The sequence below is a fragment of the Pseudopipra pipra genome, chromosome 5 (genome assembly GCF_036250125.1).
Source record: "Pseudopipra pipra isolate bDixPip1 chromosome 5, bDixPip1.hap1, whole genome shotgun sequence".
Classification (NCBI taxonomy): Eukaryota; Metazoa; Chordata; class Aves; order Passeriformes; family Pipridae; genus Pseudopipra; species Pseudopipra pipra.
This window is the reverse complement of record NC_087553.1, coordinates 28,127,541-28,148,052: the sequence shown is the minus strand read 5'-3', so window position 1 is coordinate 28,148,052 and position 20,512 is coordinate 28,127,541. Positions and strand designations below refer to the sequence as shown.

Genomic DNA, 20,512 nt, shown 5'->3' with positions numbered 1-20,512 from the left:
TGGTTCACCTCTTTGAGCCACACTGTGTTTCAAAAATGTAATTGATTTAATTTATAGCTAGAATTCCATTGCTTATTCAAACAGCTTTGCACCAATGCACCTCTGCATCTATCTGCCCAAGGGCCCAGCAACATCAATAATAAATGACCAGGCTGGGGAAGGCAAGTTTGGGTTCAAACCAGCAGGTGCATTGGGGTGAGGGGGCTCCCCTGGGTGGGAGGTACACAGTGAATGGGAACTGTAGCTTGCAATAATTCCCTCCCTGCAGAAAGGACTCATAAATATTTAATAAACTTCTGGCCCTTGCCATAGATGAGGTCTTATTAATGAACTGGAGTGGCTTGAGGACAGGTATTGTGTCCGTTACTATAGCACCACCTTGCACAGGATCTCGGCATGAAAGAGGCAGGGGAGGGAGGGAAGGAGAGAGGGAGGGATGCACTGAGGATGAGCCCCAGCCAGCCAGCCTGAGGTTCGCCTGTGGAGCAGGCAGCTCATCCTGCTCAGGGACACTGGCCCTCAGCAGCACCTCCAGCTCCCCAGCTGCAGCCCCCAGACGAACTGACCCCGTACAGGTACCGAGTGTGCACAGATGCACAGCCGAGCTGCTGCAAGTGCAACGCCGAGTCCCTGAGTGCTTCTGAGGGGGCTTCGCTCCAGAGCTTTGCCCTTCTGGATTTGGAAGATCTGGTTTGATTTTTTATTTTTTTTTTCTTCCATGCTCCTTTCTTGAGCAACTGGTTGGTATTGCAGAGGTCGCCAAGGGGACTTGTGGAGGCTCCTGAATCTGGCATCGGGAGATATGACAGCAGAAGTGAATGCTTGTTGACATAAGGGATTTACTGAAGAAGAAAGACAAAATGCCTTTCAAAGGGCTCGGTTCACTGAAAGAAAGATTTTTTAACCCAGGAAAGGAAAAGGTGAAGAACACCATTAGTGACTCGCTGGGGAATCTGAGAAGGTAAAATCCAACAGAAAATTCCCAGATGGATCCATTGCTTCAATCTATTAAGGAAAATGCAGTATAGAAAAACGTATAAACATGAAACAGAATTTAGAGTTGTAAAATTAATATCTGAGTTTAGAGGGTGAGACACCTTACTGTAAGACAGAAGATGTAGAAGGAACACTGTTACAACAGCATATGACTATAGATCATAGAATATTTATATTAAACAAAAAAAGGTGAAAATAAGTTATGAAATAATGTTGTAATATTACAATGAGCTTGAAAAACTGTTTTTAATTAAAAACTTTTAAATAATTACATATGAATAATTCTGTAGTTTAGCATGCATGAGAAAAAGTAATGATTTAATGGGAATTAACACTCCCAAATGATGCCATCCTGAATGGCATTTTCAGTTAATGTTCCTAAATTACAGGTTTTGGAGTTTTTTAAATCTTGTTCTGAGTCAGTAAGAGAAAATATATTAAATAGAGATGTGTATGTGTGTGTTTATTGAGACTAGCAAATTAGAGAGAGAAAAAGGAGAAGCAGCTGTTTGCTAGTAAAAAGATAGAAAAGATTAAAGATTTTCATCTTAATCTGACAGTTTTATGAAACAAGAAATGGAGGATTTTTATTTTTAGATAGATGAAAATCTGTTGTAACAAATGACCAGTTTCATAAAGGGAAAGAGATTTCTCATTTAAATGGAAGATTATTTCTCTTAGTAATGGCCACTGACAACACTTATTTAATCAATAAATGAGAGCCAGAGGGTTCAGTGGCATTTCTTGCATGCTCGATGTTAAGTGTTTTAAATCTTTGTGTGGATAAGGACAACATTTGAACTGAAGGTGTTTCTAGTGACTGAATTGAATTTGCTTTCATATCCATCCCTTTACTTTCTTTTAGGAATGCTATTTTGATTCCAGATACAGTTCTTGGCACATATAAACATGCTTCTGACAACAAGAAAATGTGTAATAATTTACATATACTATGCTGCAGAACATATATGCAAGAGAATAAGAATGTACACTTTTAAGAGATGTGTAATAAGAACTGGTAGATTGCCAGTTACTGTACTTCTGTATTACGTGAACAAAGTATTTGTGTTCTACACAGTTTCTACTTAACTTTTTTTTTTCATTTACGATGTTACAGATGAAGTCTGACATTTTGCTTTCTTTACCTTTACAATACTCTACGGTAATTCCAGGGAATCAGTTTTTCTTTAGGAACATTAGATTAAGTCACTTACTCAATGATAAATTTTCTTTGCTGTGGACTTTACTGGCCAAATTTAACCAAAACCATGTAGGGTTTCTATCTAATGAGTATGTGATGTAGCAGTACACTGAGTTCACTTTAAATTATCCAGATTACTCTCCTCTTGTAACCATGTATCAAGGATATCATGCTGGTTTCCTACACAGTTGATAAGTACTGGCATCCAACTTCAGCAATACTGCTACTGAATCAAATTAAATCAAATACCAATTGAGATACAAGACAGTTTGTAAGCTTAATTATTTTCTGTTTTAAACATACATATCCTAATGCCTTCCTTAGATGTACTAGCCAGCGGAGGAAATAATCCAAACTATAAAGTCTTTTTTACTGTGTTTGCAGTCAGATGTAAGTAATAATTGCTGCAACTTCAGCAATCTTGAAGGAAATATGCAGTCATATTTGAAGGTTTCTGTAAACAAATGAAACAGGCGTGTTTTTAACTTGAACTCCATTCTCTACAGCTTAGTCTACAAATGAGAGTATACACTTGTGTTTTTACATGGTGGTGCCTGTACATATGTATCAGCTGCAACCTTGACTTTGCTCTTTATCCAATCCAATCTGCTTTAATTTGGCGTAAATCAGCAAAGAATTTGGTTTCTCTTCTATCATTTGATAGATGACAAATTATATTAATGCGTATTCTTGATTAGGCTGTGCGGTGTGATTTCACTGACTGCAGTGTGTTGATGTGGGGTCAAAACTAGCAAAGTGGATAGAAAAATACTTTTTAGCTTTGGTAAATATGACTATTCTGTGCCTTCCCACCACGTTTCCTCTGTCTTGCAAACAACAGAGCAGACCCAGAAGCTGGTACCTGGCAAAAGCAGCTGCCAGACACCGGCTACTGCATAGTGATTGTCCACAGTTGAGCTCAAGTGCTAAAGTGCAGGCAGCGTAAAGTGACTCACTGGCCTCCTCACAGGTGTGCAACAACCTCAAATTGTTTTGTGAGTGCTGCAAAATAAGTCTGTTCACAGGAGGTGACTTTAGGGTGTCTGGATCCTGGAAGGGAGCAGGGGGGACTGAACTGGGAGACTCAAGAGACATCCTTTCTTTAGGCCTTTGGCAGCAGTTTCATTTTGTGAGGTCTTAGAAGATGTTCTAGAAAATGTTTTAAGTGTTTTGTATAAAATATTTTTAACACAAAAAAAATTTTTTGTGTTAATTAAGTATATACAGCGAGGAAGCAAAAAAAGAATAAAATTAGAGGATTCAAGGTTTGGGTGGATGAATATCAGAGCTGTGACTCTGTAAACCTTATGTTCCCCAGAAAAGAAATCCTTTCATGCAGAGCTTCTTGGCAGGTACAAACACTTTGGTCCTTCTGTGAACTTAGTGCAGTCAAAGAAAAAGTTATGAACTGAAGTAAAATCTTAGGCTCTCCCTGCTTAAGGATTTCAGGAGTCTTGGACGAGCTAAAGGCAACCATGGGGTTACTCATGAAGTGGGAAGTGACTAAGTGGGTTTACAGCTAAATAATATCACTTTTGATGTGAAAAGTAATATAGGCCATGCCATGGCTGCTGTATGAAGTCTGGGCCCTGATAGGTGTAGCTCTGGCTGCTGCAGATGTCGCTTGGTGAATTAGCCTAAATTACTAAAAGCTGCAACTTGAAGGTGAATGATACACCCTTGCATCAGGCAAGGCTTCTCTGGCTGCACTGGACTCTCAAATTTTCCCTTTGCATACAAGTAGAGAGAGAGTTTAGTGCCTTCCAGACCACTGTGAGCACAATGTGGGGGGTCCAGATTCAGCTGATTTATGAGCTGTGTGAGGTGTCTTGTGCAACGGGGTTAGAGCAAGGGCACAATGCACACGTGCGGCGCTGCGGCACCCAAAGGGCATCCAGCCCTTCAGTGCACTGGGACTGTGCTGAGGAGAAGCTGCAAGGCTGCCCTGCAGTCCCTCAGTGTTTGAGACATGCCATGAGTTTCATGGAAATACTACACAGAAACCAGCAAGAGAGGTCCCATGGACTGAGTTAAGAGAGTTTGCCTGTCTGTACTGGGATTTGATACCAGTGTGTCAATTCCAGGATTTGGTATGGAAAATTATCACCTGGGCAAATCCCTGACGAGTAAATAAGGTCTCAGAAGTTTTGTATCTGCTTTTGAATAAATGATGTTTTTCAGTAATCAGTGTATAGGTTTCTGAAGTTATGCAGGGATCATCATAATTACTGAATTTGTAGATGTGAGGTTTGAGTATTGTGTAGGATGGTGCTCCAGCTGCCTGTGAAAGACTACAACATCTGATGAAATTCATTCTCGAGTCTGTTTTAACACATTGCAAATATTGACATTTGCCTGTTATTGTAGAATTGATGAGTTTTTAATCCAATTAAATTAAATTGTATGATTCTAATCTACCTACTTTATCAATTGAAGAAAGAACTAACTCCTAGGCTAAAAATCCCATAAATACAGGTTGCCAAATGTAAATGAGCTCTAGGGATTTTATTTATTGCTGATAAGAATTTTTGAAATGTCTTTAATTCTTTCAAAATTCCGTATATGCCAGAGTAGCCATTCAATAAAGAAAAGAAATGTTGCATACAGTAATTATGATGTTTGGGCACAGAACACGGAAGCAGATATCTTCAAATAGCTTAGCTCTTCTTAGTTGCCAAGTATTGTATGTTTGATGAAAAAGGGAAAAACATACATCTGAGGAGTGAACATTTCCTGCTCAGCACAGTGCTCTTCTGCACGAGGCAGGTAATTATAGGACAGCACTGGTCCTGAAGCAGTATTCTTCTAAATCACTGGTGAAAGTTTTCAGTGACACTACCAAAATATATGGATCAATTGGAAGATATATTATTCATCTTTTTGTGGGGTTGCCATATCTTCATTATATACCTGTTCAATACAATAAAACCAAAAGCTAGGTCAGACACTGGCTCTGTGAGTGTCTGCACTGCTCTAATGCCTATGTTTTTGGAGTGCTATTGCAAAATAGTTTTCTCCAAAACAAACCTGCTATAAAGGGCTTAGCATTAATCTTTGGGGGTATAAAATATATTGTATAGATTTGGTATCGTGGATCAGTGCTCAACTTGCTTCCATTATTAATTAGTCAAATACAACAGCAAAGCAATTAATTTTCCTGTAGAGACAATATTGGTCCATAGTGTTAGTCTTAGCTCACCACTTTCAGCAGTGAATTTGGAGCAGAAGGATGTTTTCATGCCTATCTGAATTGACAGCCAGCTGAAAACATCCAGTTCAGAACAGATGTTTTGTCTTTGCATGATGTGTCTATTCTTTGCCAGCTGCCCAAAATAATGAACCAATTAAAGTCTAACGTCTCTTTTATAAATAGAGCTCAGTAAAGGTACAAAAACTTTAAAATTGTGCTTTAATTTTATTCAATTAATATCTTAGATTATTTTAGGGGAAGACAACTAATTTATTTCTTTCAGTTTGTTAGTAACACTTTTGAGATGACAGCAGCTCTAAAAAATATTTATTCAATTGTCTTTTCACTTCCAGATGTCTTTATTTTTGATATTTCATTCTGTTTACATCTACCTATATTAACACATAGAGCATGGAATATATGGTGTCTCCTTTTTAAAGTGCCTGACTGCATTACTCTCTGTACTCTCATTTCACTAACAAATGCTGTTTCCCTGCCAGTGAATCATAAGTTCTCAATCACCCTCAATAACACCACAGCAATATCATGTTTCCTGTGTTATCTTGCATTAATGCAAAGTCTGCTCCAGCCTGACCATGAGCTAATGATTACTTTGCAGTGAGCACTGGTTTAAGAAAGGGATCAAATCAAATAATTCTGGGAGTTCCCTTTTGACCCCAAACACTGGGATTCTAGTGTTTCCTGAAAATGTGAGCTGACAACCTGTAACATGGATTTTTCTTTTTGCTAAGACTAAGGCTGAAGTAATGGGTTTATGATATGTAAAAGGGGATAATGTAGCAAATGATGCACCAGCTAGCTCTAAAGCCTAAAAATGATGACATTTTTAAGTGGAACTTTATATTGGAAAAATATATTTAGGTCCACAAGAAGCTCCCAGGGAAGCTATACTTACCACCTATATTTGCAAACCCTTTAGTACAGAGTACTAACTATTAGATTATGGGTAGTACGTTAGACAGCAACTGGACAAAGCTGTGATTAAACCAACACAAAAAACCCAACCACCTACTGTGTAGATAAGTCAGGTGTAACCCATCCATGTATGGTCTGTCAATATTTCTTTATAGTCTGTTTTTATATGGAAAACTAAAGTGCCTTAGATTTAAAATGCACTCAGCCGGATGTGTGAAAGAAGGAAGTAAGTTATTCCTTATCAGAAAAGAATGAATGAAATAATTTCCTCATCTTATATGGGAAGCTGGGCTTCCTTTAGATTAACTAACTGTTCCTGTTTTCACAGTACTCCATGTAACTTCATGGCAGACACGAAAGGAGCTGGATTCCGAGCTCACTTCTTCAAAGTGATACCAAAACTGAAAGGCTTTATAATGTAGCTACTGATCAAGGCCTCCCTTAGCAAACGCTTAACATTAAGATAGTGGATAGTGTTTAGTGGGCTAGTCATGTATTCATGGCCAGTCACGTCCTTAAGAGTTTCAGCATGTCAGAAAACCCATATGCTGTATTTAAAACAAACGCTTGGAAAGTTAATGTTAGGAAAGGAATTATCTAGCTCTGATCTGGGAGGGTGTGTTCAGTTCTTTCGCACCTCACCTTTTCTACTAGAGATTTTCCACATTCCCTGCAGCATGATGTTAATAACCCTAATCAGACTGGGAGACCAAATTAATTTTTAATTGCACTATCATGCAATTCCAGATTCCATGGAAATGCCATTTTTTTTAATATTAATCTCTCAGCTACATTGCTTGTAGGACTAGTAAAGGCTGAGTATCCAAAGCTGAAGGAGCTGCACTCCTACGTTAGCAACTGGTGGGAAACCTCTCACAGGCTGATATAGCTGGGTGCCATTTGCTCCTATTCCGAGTAAATGGGGGAGCTTCCATCCCTGGCACCTTCCTTCCCAGTTCCTCCCAGCTGCACTGCAGTTGCCACACCAAATTTGATCCCAGGCAAAACTGTTTCAGCCTCCACTGCTGAGAAATGGTGAATCAACAACCCAGAAAGTTCCTGTCTTCCTTCAGATCTCATTTGACAGTGAGTGTTTTACACAAAGGGCAATATGTTCAACAATAGGAGTTGCATTGATTCACTGTACAGTGGCCTAAGTCCTTGTGGTGAGAGCGATGTTTCAGAGAAGGGGGAACATGTGGCTTCAAATCCCTTTGGGAAGAGAAAGTCTGGGCTTGTCTCTTCCATGTCTTAAGTGAGAGCTCTGATACCAGAGACTTTTTTCCTCTGCAGTACAGCCTTGGTTTTTGTCTCACAGGAGAAAACAAATTCCAAGATATTTTGGGCTGAGCAAAACCATTATTTGTGTTGTATTTACCCTTTTCTTGAAATCTAGTCGCACCTCTTATTAGTAGATCTAGTTAGAACTTATGGTTAATTTTGTCATATGTATACTTGTCTAAGAACTGGTGGAATTCATCACAACAGACCTCCATTTAGTTCTCATAGTTATGGTCATGAATAGCCTGTGAACATTTTTGCAGCTAGCTGTCTGGCTAGATGGCTCAGATTTATAAACTTCAGAGGTCAGCACTAACTCATCATACCACCAAGACACAAGTGCCTCACAAGGAGATAAGTTAGCAGGTGACTGGAGCACGTAACTGTCAATCCACATTTCAGCAAATTTTACTGAGACAATAAAGCATTTTCAATTTTTCTTTCTTCATCCATTTAGGAAAATCGATGGCATCAATGTAGAGGAGGATCACATTGAGCTGACAGAAGAGGGGCGGCCCGTGCAGGCGAGCACCCGCCAGCCAGCGCTGTGTGAATGCTATTGCTGTGGGCTGCCCAAGCGCTACATCATCGCCATCATGAGCGGTCTGGGCTTTTGCATCTCCTTCGGAATCAGGTGCAACCTAGGTGTTGCCATTGTGGAAATGGTGAACAACAGCACTGTTTATGTCAATGGGAAACCAGAGCTGCAGGTGAGAAAGCATCTTTCTTTCACTCTTCTGAGCAGATCCCACTGCAAAATCATAGGGCCACATAGTGAAGTAGTGTGGCAAAAATCTGAGGGAGAGAGACACATGAGTCTCGATTCACGTAGATGTGCAAGTACTTAATTCCTATTTATGTGATGAAGTCACATTAAAAATCTGTAAAGTTATAGAATCATAGAATCAGCCGGGTTGGAAGGGACCTCTGAGGTCATCAAGTCCAACCCTTCCACTACCACCGTGGTTACTAGACCATGGCACTAAGTGCCACATCCAGTCTCATCTTAAAAACCTCCAGGGATGGAGAATCCACCACTTCCCTGGGCAACCCATTCCAGTGCCTGATTACCCTCTCTGTAAAGAATTTCTTCCTAATATCTAACCTAAACCTCCCCTGGCACAGCTTGAGCCCATGCCCCCTTGTCCTACTGATAGCTGCCTGGGAGAAGAGACCAACCCCTACCTGGCTACAACCTCCTTTCAGGGAGTTGTAGAGAGTGATGAGGTCTCCCCTGAGCCTCCTCTTCTCCAGGCTGAATAGCCCCAGCTCCCTCAGCCTCTCCTCACAGGACCTGTGCTCAAGTCCCTTCACCAGCCTCATTGCTCTTCTCTGGACCTGCTCCAGCACCTCAATATCCTTCCTGAACTGAGGGGCCCAAAACTGGACACAGTACTCCAGGTGTGGCCTCACCAGCGCTGAGTACAGGGGAAGAATCACTTCCTTGGACCCATTGGCCACACTGTTCCTGATCCAGGCCAGGATGCCATTGGCCTTCTTGGCCACCTGGGCACACTGCTGGCTCATGTTCAGCTTCTTATCAATCCACAATTCCCAGGTCCCTTTTCTGCCTGGCTGCTCTCCAGCCCCTCTGTCCCCAGCCTGTAGTGCTGCAGGGGGTTGTTGTGGCCCAAGTAGAGAACCTTGCACTTGGCCTCATCTCACTGGAATCAGCCCAACTCTCCAGTCTGTCTAGGTCCCTCTGCAGAGCTCTCCTGCCTTCCAGCTGATTGACATTCCCCTCCAACTTAGTGTAATTTGCAAATTTGCTGATCTGAGGATTTGCAGTGTCATAGAGAGGATGTAAGTAGCAAAATGAGAACTGAATTGGCTTGCATGTCTACCAGGTCCCTGATTTTTCAGTTGTAGACAGATTTTGCTGTGGTGGCAGAAGCTTTTACTATTTAGTATCTCTCATAGAAACATGCTCTGATGCTGCTACTGGAGGAATTATTAGTTGTTTTATGTAGGGCTGCACCCACTCTATTCAGATCAGTGGATAGTTTTCCAGATCTTTTCAAATTTGCATGTGGTCCACAGCAGACGCTTACATATCTTTATCAATGCACCCAAGGAACTGCAGGTTCAATTCATACCTTAGTTTTGCCTGTCCTCCCTTGGTATATGGCTGTGATATCTTGAGTCTCCTAATGGACTTTATAAACTTGAATCTTTACATTTGCTCTACTTGCTGACTTATTTTTTGATATCTTTTTAATATTTTTGTCCTAACAAATTCACACGAATATTGACTCTTGAATGAAATGCTGTGCAATTATTCATCATCTTTTCTCCCAGATATTTTAACTTTTGGTAAAGAAAAGTTCAGAAGGCATCTATAGTAAATTACCAAATTTAAAAGTACGCCTGTCTTCATGACTCATGATGATAGGAGCTTTTGATCTGCAAAGATCAGAGATGATGCTTATGATTCTAGGATTGGAGTTTAAATGAATCTTCCTTCCCACATTATGCCATGGCCAGTCCTACAGTGTTTTACTCTCTCCTTCCTAGCTATCAAGCAGAGTATTTCTAATCAGACTCAATAAACCCCCAAAAGATTAACCAAAGTGAATGAAGAATTTCTTAGTGGGGAGCAGCTGTGTGGAAAGGGACCTAGGGGTCCTGGTAGACAACAAGACCAATATGAGAGGACAGGGTACTGCTGTGGTAATGAAAACCAACGGAATGCTGGGTTGCATCAGCAAGATCATCACCAGCATAGATAAAGAAGTCATTATCCCACTCTACTCAGTACTTGTCAGGCCACACCTGGAATACTGTGTTCAGTTTGGTCCCCCCTGCACAAAATAGATGTAGACAGGCTGGAGAGCATCCAGAGAAGGGCCACAAAGATTAATAAAGGACTGGGAAGCCTGCCATGTGAGGAAAGGCTGAGGGGGCTGGGTTTGGTCACCTTGAGAAAAGAAGGCATAGAGGAGGCCTTATCATCACACTTCAGTATTTATTATTGTGTTTCTTTTGCCAAGAAAGAACGAAACAGACAGTCCTTGAGATCCACCTTCCAACCTGGTATTCCATGGTTCTACGATCCTAGTTCTTCCTCAGCTGCAATTTCCTCTGACCAACTCCCGCTTAGACTTGCTGCTCAATTTGTATTTATTCTTTATAATCCCTGCTCCCTGTGATCCTGCTGGGATTTCACAGTTCTATACTTAACCCTGAAGCAAGAGAAAGGATGTGCCTGCATAGGTTGGGAGGCTCAGAAGAGGTAGTTTCAGGAAATTGGGATAAATTCCTTTCACAAGTCTAAACTTATACTGTTTGGAAATGAGCATCTCCTGAATCAGAAACTTTTTCAATGTCACATGGTGTTTCTGCCTTCAGAAATTAACACTACCTAGAAAATCATCTGGAAATCACCAGCAGAAAATTAGGTATTTATACAGAAGTGTAGCTCAACACAGGAAAGTGGGTCTCTTGTCAAAATGCGTGTTGATGAGGAGGGAAAACATTCAGCCCTCTGTAAACATGTCTGGCTAATTAATGCCATCTTTCTCCCTGCAGGTCAAACAATGAGCTGTTTTTTAGTTTGTTTGGGAGAAAAAAGCAACTTACTGGGAAAAACTGTTCTTTTTACACGCAGAAAGTAATACCAAAAAATGAGATGTTAAGGTTTATCACTACAGTTGTCATTTCTCTGTGGCATTTTAGTGACAGTTTTAATCCTGAATCCAAAGGACATTTGTGCTGCTTCCTCAGATCATACTTAGCCACCTTTCCCTGCCATGTGATTAGCATGAAAATGACCATGAAGCAAAACACAGTGGTTTTTTATTGCTTGAAAAGAGTTCTTCAGAACTGAGGGCTCATTGAGAAAAACTTGACACTGACCTTACAGTAGTGTGTTTATACTGAGCCAGGCCCTTTCTGACCTCATAGAATGGAGGGCAGTAAGGGCACCTTGGATCCACCTTCCTTTTCTTCACTTTCTTTATGTTTTGCCCTGGAATTTGGCTATCCCTCTTCTGAACAAGGCATGTCAAACAAGGTCATCAGAAAACAGGGAAATCCTTATGCAGGAAGAGCTTTGAGAAGACTGAAACTGCTTAGTATTCAAGTATGAGGAAAGCTCTTCTCTTGGCTGCAGGCATTTTTGTCTAGGAAACACCTATGACCATCCTGTGGCTGGCCTTTTGCATCCAAATCCAGCGCTACAACTGGCATCACTTTTAATAAAAAATAAACTAGTCAGTAGCTAGTGTTACCTAGTTTTATTTTCAGATTTCCTTGTCTTCAGGTCTTACATCCTTCACCCCCCACCTTCTCTGCTCCCATGCCACTTAGTGCTGATTGTGGATGGTCAGAGTTTGGCCTGACAGGGAGAACTATGGATAAGTCTGACCATGAGTTGAGTCCAAAGAACGTAAGCAACCTTGATAATCTTGGGAAAATAGATTGAAATCTAGCAGGCTTGAAATAAGGAAAGGTTCGTATTGATTATTGGACTACAGGTATTGGATGAATCACTGACACACAGGGATAATGGTCTGACTTACATTCCCAATACGATCAGTCCACCAGAAGAATTGCTCAAGACCACCAGTGTTGGACATACTCTCAATCTCCTGCTCTGATTTGCCATTGGAATGTGACTGGAGTCACCAAGAAAGGCAAGTCATCCTAAGGCTGAGAGATTCTGTGATAACAAGGTGTTGGAGCACAAGGCAGGTCACTAGAGGGAAAGAAGTGAAGAAGAACAAGCTGGGGAGCTTATGTGCCAGAACAGTGGAAAACATGACTTACCAGTTTGCAGCACCTGGTCACTGTTATTTTCATCTTAAAAGCAGAGAGTGTGAATGGCACTATAACACCTAGTGAGGTACCATTGAAAGGCTTCAGGTCCTTCTTATAACTCTGAGCAGGCTCAAAAGCAAAGGTTTCAGGATGAAGCAGCCCAGGGGGAAGCAGTGGCAAGTGGCAAAGATGAAGGTCCAGTGTTAACTACAATCTGGCTGAACCCTTTCCCCCTCTTATCCATTCAACTGAAAGCTAAGAAAAAAAGCAGCAATCTCACATGGAAATCAGATATCCTTCTGCCTTAACTGGGGGTTTCAAGCTCAGCAACCCCAAGCAGCCAGTGTAAAGAGGCTGCCTTTATTTGGAGGATGGTGTGACTTCTGTGTGACTTCCAAACAATAGTTATCTTCCAGTGAGTATGCTTCATTTTACAGCATTTTTCCCATTTCCTTTAAAGACAGCCCAATTCAACTGGGATCCAGAGACCGTGGGACTCATTCATGGCTCTTTTTTCTGGGGTTACATTGTGACACAAATTCCAGGAGGGTTCATTGCAAACAAACTGGCTGCTAACAGGTAAGAAAAAAATAAGCAAAAGAATTAAGCTTTAGAGCCTGATGACAGTTTTACACTTCTGTTTAAATTATGATTAGCAAAATAGTGAATTAGTGTGTTTCAGAAATGCACATTTGAAATGGAACATGCAGTATTTATGCCTATAATTAAAAATGGGACTCAATTTCCATTATAGGCCTATTAGTGATTCTTCCAATTTAATTGGTTCATATCAAATATTTATACGTTTCTTCTCTAAACAATAATGCTATCTGGAGAGTGTTAGGAAAATCACACCTAGTGCTTCAGATAATGGTTGTAGCATTTGTCTTTCAGAAATTGCCTTAGTGCCTTTTAGCTCAACTTAACACCAAACAAGAATTTTCCAACAAAATCTGACCTTTCTGCTTTAAAAATTCCGTGTGGACTGAAGCATGAAGGAATTGCAGAGCTATTTGTCTTCTGAAGCCACAAATCTATCCTAGTGCACACAAACATCCCGGACATGGCTGGATCTAGTACTGACTGTAATTAGGATTGCATAGAACTTGTAATATAGCATCATGATTTCTGTTTGGTGACCTTTGAGCATCTATACAGATTTCTTTTACGATCAATGTGTTTGTCAGCTGATTTTATTTTATTTTATTTTACTTAAATTCAACTGCTTTAGAAAATGTGAGTAAGAAAAGTGGTTAATTTTGTCAACAGTAACTTTGGGTTTGGGCTTTACTTCAAAAAGTCTTAAGAACTTGGAACACGGTCTCTCAGAAGAGAGAGGGAGGTTGTCTGAAGACAACTGGTTATGAACGAGTTCATGAGATGTGCATGTTTGGGGCATTTTTGATTTTTAGATTAAAAAAACAAGATGATTGGTACTAATTTCATTCTCTGCAAACAAGATGTGATTTAGCTAAAAACACTGTCAGAATTGGAAAAGTCTTTAGCACCATTTATATGTTGTTTTTCCCCCAATCAAAATACTTTGTTCTGCCTTCTGCAAAGAGCTATAGGGGTTACAAGACTGCCTGGATGTTCTTCCCACCATATATCCCTGCAGAAATTACTCCAGAACAGAGTCATCCCATAGAATTGCCCAAACTGTTCAGTTCCAAATCCCCTCCGTCCATAACCACTCTGTCCATAACCAAAAGTTACTCAGAGTTCAGTTTGCACTGCTACTTCAACACTCTTAGCATCCTCAATTATTAATTTCTCTACCACATAACAGTGCCTAAGAAGAGTATTTTTCCATCTGACAAATAAGACAACCAAATTAGCTAAGCTTAATAATTTCCCCAGCCTTTCTAGTCTTGCCACCAGCTTTTGCAGCAGAAGGGCTTCAAAACACAGATGTGCACACTGTGGTTGAATAATTCAGCATATTATTAGTTTGGCTTTTGTTTCCTTAATTTACTTGCAAACAGTAAAATCAACCACATTTACACTGTAACTCAATATATTCTATCAGCAGACTACTTAAGTGCATGTTTCCAACTCAATCTAATGCTCCACTACAACTGGATTTAGGAGTAGAATTTGCTGAGGATCAAAAATTTCTGAGAATTTCTGCTTGAAGTGATAGGATTCACAGGTCTGGCTAAGTCCATGTTTTTCCTTTATTCCTTGTTTACCCAACCAATTTCAACTTAGGTAGATTCACCAGTGGTGCCAAGTTTTGTTTCAGAGGGGTTACTTGCTAAGACACAGGATAGGAAAACAGCAGTTCTGGGGCCAGTGAACCCACCATCCCTAGAAAGACAAATGCTGTCTTTTGTCTCATCTGTACTCTGGAACTGAGATTGTATCCTACTAGTGACGTTGCAGATTTAGGCAAAGGCTCTTTCGTCACCTGTTCGAACTGTGCAACCTTGAATATACATGGATGCCTCCACCCCAGGCAATTCTCTATTGGACATAATTATCTGTAATAATGTAGGATTCAAATGGATCTCAGAATAGCTGAAAATATTGAGTTCTTTATGGTTTTGCAGCAAAACCATCTAACACTATATAATTTGCTCTATACATTGATCCAAATTGATGTAGGTCAGCATTCCACCAAAAAGTTCATGAATCATTTAGTGACACCATCCCTTTGACTTGCTGCTTATCCTCAAATATGCAACTAAATGTAATGTCATCATTGTTTGGTGTATACATGAAAGACAAGACATCTCTTGATATTGGTGTTTGGTAAGAGCACTCTGCTGGGCAGAGAAGTGTGTTGCTGAAGAAGTCCGTTTTGATCCCAAAGAGGCCTGAGGATCATGGTAGTCAGGAGAGAAGAATATGTGAATGAAGTGAAAAGAAACCGGAATATTTTTAATCAAGGTGGAGACCAACTTCTTTGGGATAAATGGCAGTGAACTGCTGAAAAGGTGCTGCCTCTTTGTGGAAACAATACTCAGCTTTTTAAATAGTAGCAGAAGAGTGACTGGTTCTAACTCAGTATAAATGATGCATTTATAACTCAGGCATATTAACAGCTGGCGTTGAAAGAAGTAGCAGAGTTCGGAAACTCAGTCTTCAGAGCTACCTGTTTGGATAATTAAACACATTCTCTTTCTCACAGTTTATTCTTTCACATGTGTATTAATTTACATGATTTGCTGTAGTTCCATGAGTCAACAGCATTATGATAACAGACCTGATATTTCTATTAGTGGTAAGAAAGCAAGGTGCAAAAGTCTTTTCTTCACTGATCATAATAGATAAGTAATACTTATTTCTCAGTTAAACGTTTACTTGGCTTTGAAAGCAATCTTCTCAATGTCAAGATATGACTGTGGCCTTTTTATTCTAGTTCATATTTTCAGATTGGTTTCTATATAGTTCCCTTGTCACTTCTCTCTGCCAGCCTGCTCAGCCTCTTTGCTATTGTGCTCGTCTGAGGTAGTGAGTTGGTTTTGTCAATAGGTGTAGAGAATTCAGATAAAACAGTGTTGATCTCTGACTGTAGATTCCTCACACTATAATACTACCATTAATCCTACAGCAAAAACTAAGACCAGAAAAAAAAAATGAAATCACGTATATTTCCTGTGAATAAGTTTTCAAAAAGAGACTGAAAGTCAAACAATTGAAATCCTTATTAAAAAAAAAATAAAATAAAAGAGGAATTGAAACAAAAAGTTTTAAAAATTTATAAATATTTTGAAATGGAACATGACAAAGAGCTATCTGTAATAATATTTTTTTATGTCTTTGCCAGAAAAAATCAAAATGGAGAGAAATACTGCTGTTGTCCAAACCACAAAATTTCTGATCAAATATCTGTCTAATATGATTCATGTATCAGAGTGAAGCTTAACTTGTCTTCCTGAAATGCCACACACATAACAAGACAATTCAAAGCTTATTAAATGTCACTGAATTTGAGTGGTTTGAAAAACAAACATGAATTACACTTCACAAACAGCAGCATGCTGGTAGCTAATAGTGTTGCTAGGAATTGAGGGCCCTGAACAAAACAGGCTGCTTTATTCCCAGGGTGTCACCTTGAGTCTTGGAGCAATGCAGGGCAGCTTTGGGTTGATGTCCCATGTCCTTGTGCTGTGGTCTGCAGGGCCACCAACTGCTGCAACTTTCTAGCTGCAGAATAAAAGGTGTCCCATACATAGACTGTCCACAGGGAGCCAGGCGTGGCTGCTTGCAGTTGCAGACAACACAAAGAAGACAGTAAACTACTGAAGATTAGTAGCAATCCATTCAATTTAAATGGTGCTTGGCAATTGTGGAGAACTCTGACTGCCAGTTCTGATGTTTTTCAGTGCTGTAACAGGATCTCAGAGGGGATCCTCATATATATCAACTTCCACAGATGCTATAGTAATGAACTCCTAATGTTCAGAGCACTCATGGCACAGCTATTGAATGAACCCCATTCATTGCACAGAAAGGAAACCCGAGGCTTCACTCAGCCAGATGTGAAGATATGTGAAATCTAATCAAGCAGGTACAGCTCATTCCTACTAATGGTAGTCATTTCAGTGATGGTTCCAGCTGGTTTTTCCCAGCCTCTTTCTTGGTTTCCAATGATTTTTTTCATGATGCAGCAGTCTCATTTTTCAAATGAACTTCCCAGATGTCCTTTCTGGGCACAAGCTGGGAACCCAGGGATACTCTTCCCTTGCATTGCAGCATCAGTGCCTGGCGAACCCAGAGCCTCTGCCATACTGAAACAACTGCCTTGTAGTCCAGCTGTCTTCCATGTCTAGTGTCACTGTTGTTTATTATTGACACTGGGCACTAAGTGTGCACCACTCTTCAGTTAAATACAGGAAAGCCCATGTCTATGTGGTGGTTAAGTGTAATTGTCTCTGCAACTGTAACTGAAAACCATGTCACTTCTGAAAAATAGACAATAAGTGTATTCCCTTTCATGGTACTTTTCTCCACAGGGTATTTGGAGCAGCTATCTTTCTAACATCTACACTGAACATGATCATCCCTTCTGCAGCAAGAGTGCATTATGGCTGTGTGATGTTTGTAAGGATTCTTCAAGGTCTGGTGGAGGTAGGAGCACTCACCATTTTGGTCCTTTCAAACACAGTTTGTTTTTTGAGATTTGGTTCTAAAACATTGTAAGATCTTTTTGATCAAGCTTTCTGATCAATCTACAGTTTAACTTGTTACTTATTTTTAGATGATAACTCTTTAATCATACTGATTTATATTTTTAAGTTTACTTACAAGTAAAGAAAAAATTGTATTTCTGGTGCAGCAGTTTGAGCTATTTTAGTTTACTTGTGCCATCCACTGCATATACTAAACAGCATTTTTACCTCAGAATGTATGTATTACTACTGAAGTAAAAAGTAGTCAAGATCGGTTTGACATCTTCATGCCTAAACAATTGAGCTCTTCCAAACTTAACTAACCCTTCCTACATCATTCCATGATGACAAACAGCTAGACAGTATGGATAGTATGAGCAACTACAATACCCTCAGGCACATGGTGTAACTCTTGGGAATGGTCCTGTGCAGGGGCCAGGAGTTGGACTTGATGATCCTTGTGGCTCCCTTCCAACTCAGCATATTCTGTGATTCTGTAATACTTTAAGTGGAATGCAGTGAAAGCAAATCATATGATGTGTGGAATGTCTGCCAGGGCGTCACCTACCCAGCCTGCCATGGGATGTGGAGTAAATGGGCTCCGCCGCTGGAGAGGAGCAGGTTGGCTACCACATCATTCTGTGGTAAGTTGATAGTTTATGTGATTTGTGTAAGTACATATTCCTACTGGATTTATTTTATTAATTTCATTATTTGAAAGAGAAATACGAACCCTCTGCCCTTGGCTACAATCAACTTGTTCTCTAAGCTCAGGAACCTGAGAGTCCTTTTTGTTTAATATGTCTCCATTTTATCATTTGAAGCCAACACTCATAATGGCTCCCATAGTAAACTAAAATGGGTCTAAAGGTGTCACATGAAAGAAATTACACTGTATTTTTTTATCTGCTCCATCCTTAGTGATTCCATTTATTATACATACTGAATGGATGCTCCTAAACAAACACATACTCAGAAATTGTCTTAAAAGGGCTTTAGGCTGGCTTCTCAGGATACTGCAGTGGAGATGATGTAACTTCTCGCCAGTAGCCGTTCTGCTTCATTCTGAGTTATGATCAAACACGTACTTTGGCCTTTTCTCTGAGTCCCTTTCCAATGCTGACAGCTGAAGATGAATGTCTGTAGGAGAAAATGTTAAATAGAAAATGTAAGAATCATAGAAAAAAATTCTGTCCATCAGTGGTGGAGTTGTAAGGCTAGGGAAAATACAGCACTAAAATATGAGATAAGGGATAAAAGGAGGAGTGAAGCAAGAGGGAAAATCCCATGTTTGCATATTATGGGAATTTTATTTTTATTACAGATTACTTCAGGATTTAGTGATTATTTAAGTGTTTCCATTTTCTGCAGAAGAACAGATCAAAAGAAAAGTCTCTCCACACTCAGTGTTCTCTCCTTGAAACTCTAGCACTGGATATAGAAAGATCATAGAATCATAGAATCAGCTGGGTTGGAAGGGACCTCCGAGATCATCAAGTTCAAACCTTGATCCACTACCACTACAGTTGCTAGACCATGGCACTAAGTGCCACATCCAGTCTCATCTTAAAAACCTCCAGAGACGGAGAATCCACTACTTCCCCGGGCAGCCCATTCCAATGTCTGATTACCCTCTCTGTAAAGAAATTCTTTCTAATATCTAACCTAAACCTCCCCTGGCACAACTTAAGACCATGCCCCCTTGTCTTGCCTGGGAAAAGAGACCAAGCCTCACCTGGCTACAACCTTCTTTCAGGGAGTTGTAGAGAGTGATGAGGTCTCCCCTGAGCCTCCTCTTCTCCAGGCTGAACAACCCCAGCTCCCTCAGCCTCTCCTCACAGGACTTGTGCTCAAGTCCCTTCACCAGCCTAGTTGCTCTCCTCTGGACCTGCTCCAGCACCTCAATATCCTTCCTGAACTGAGGGCCCCAGAACTGCACCAGTACTTCAGGTGCGGTCGCACCAGCACCGAGTACAGGGGAAGAATCACTTCCTTGGACCTGTTGGCCACACTGTTCCTGGTCCAGGCCAGGATGCCATTGACCTTCTTGGCCACCTGGGCACACTGCTGGCTCATGTTCAGCTTCTTGTCAATCCCCAATTCCCAGGTCCCTTTTCTGCCTGGCTGCTCTCCAGCCCCTCTGTCCCCAGCCTGTAGCGCTGCAGGGGGTTGTTGTGGCCAAAGTGCAGGACCCAGCACTTGGCCATGTTGAACCTCATCCTGTTGGAATCAGGCCAACTCTCCAACCTATCCAGGTCCCTCTGCAGAGCCCTCCTGCTTTCCAGCTGATCGACACTATCTGGAAGTGTCATCTGCAAATTTGCTGATGATGGACTCAATCCCCTCATCTAAATCATCAATAAAGATATTAAACAGAACTGGGCCCAACATTGATCCCTGGGGGACACCACTAGTGACTGGCCGCCAACTGGATGCAGCACCATTCACCACCACTCCTTCAGCTCAACACCAATTTTAGTGGCTACAGATCACTGAGTCTTGCACTTGTAAGATGCATAAGAACAATGGAAAAATTAGGAAACCCCATATTAACCAGGTTCCTGGTTTCTCTACCTACATTCTGGCCTAGGGCTTTTCTATTGCTGTAGGAAAAATGAATTACATGGAGATGAGGAGAAGGATCACTGTGAACCATTGCAGAGGAATATTTACTAATGACTAGATTATTAACAAGTGTTTATTAGTGAAGTATGTAATACTCTCAAAACCACAAGTATCTCATTTCCTAGAATAATTCAAAGCAACACTCTTCACATGTGAAGCCACTGGCACTGTCTTGCACTGAAACCTGCTGTCCAGATTGCACTTAAATACCCATCTCTTTCTACAAGTCACTTGGAAATATATTTCACCACTATTATATATTTCACAATCAAAAACCTTGGCACAGACCATGTTTTTATCCTTTCTTTTCCCATCAATATTTGCCTATTTATTCCAGCTGTTTGTTTATGCCACTGATATGAGCTAAACAAGGCTACACAGACACAGGTTTGGTTTGAACACTCTCTC

General features: G+C 40.6%; 1 protein-coding gene across 1 annotated transcript in view; it reads left to right on the top strand.

Annotated features, from left to right (window-relative positions):
- The first annotated feature begins 434 nt into the window (after positions 1-434).
- Positions 435-20,512, top strand: part of SLC17A8 (solute carrier family 17 member 8) — a 31,731-nt gene continuing 11,653 nt past the window's right edge. Inside the window, exons 1-5 of the mRNA XM_064655349.1 lie at positions 435-961; positions 8,062-8,314; positions 12,823-12,941; positions 17,324-17,438; positions 18,036-18,123. Coding sequence (XP_064511419.1) covers positions 819-961; positions 8,062-8,314; positions 12,823-12,941; positions 17,324-17,438; positions 18,036-18,123 — 718 coding nt within the window. The 5' untranslated portion in view covers positions 435-818. The remainder of the gene's footprint in view (positions 962-8,061; positions 8,315-12,822; positions 12,942-17,323; positions 17,439-18,035; positions 18,124-20,512) is intronic.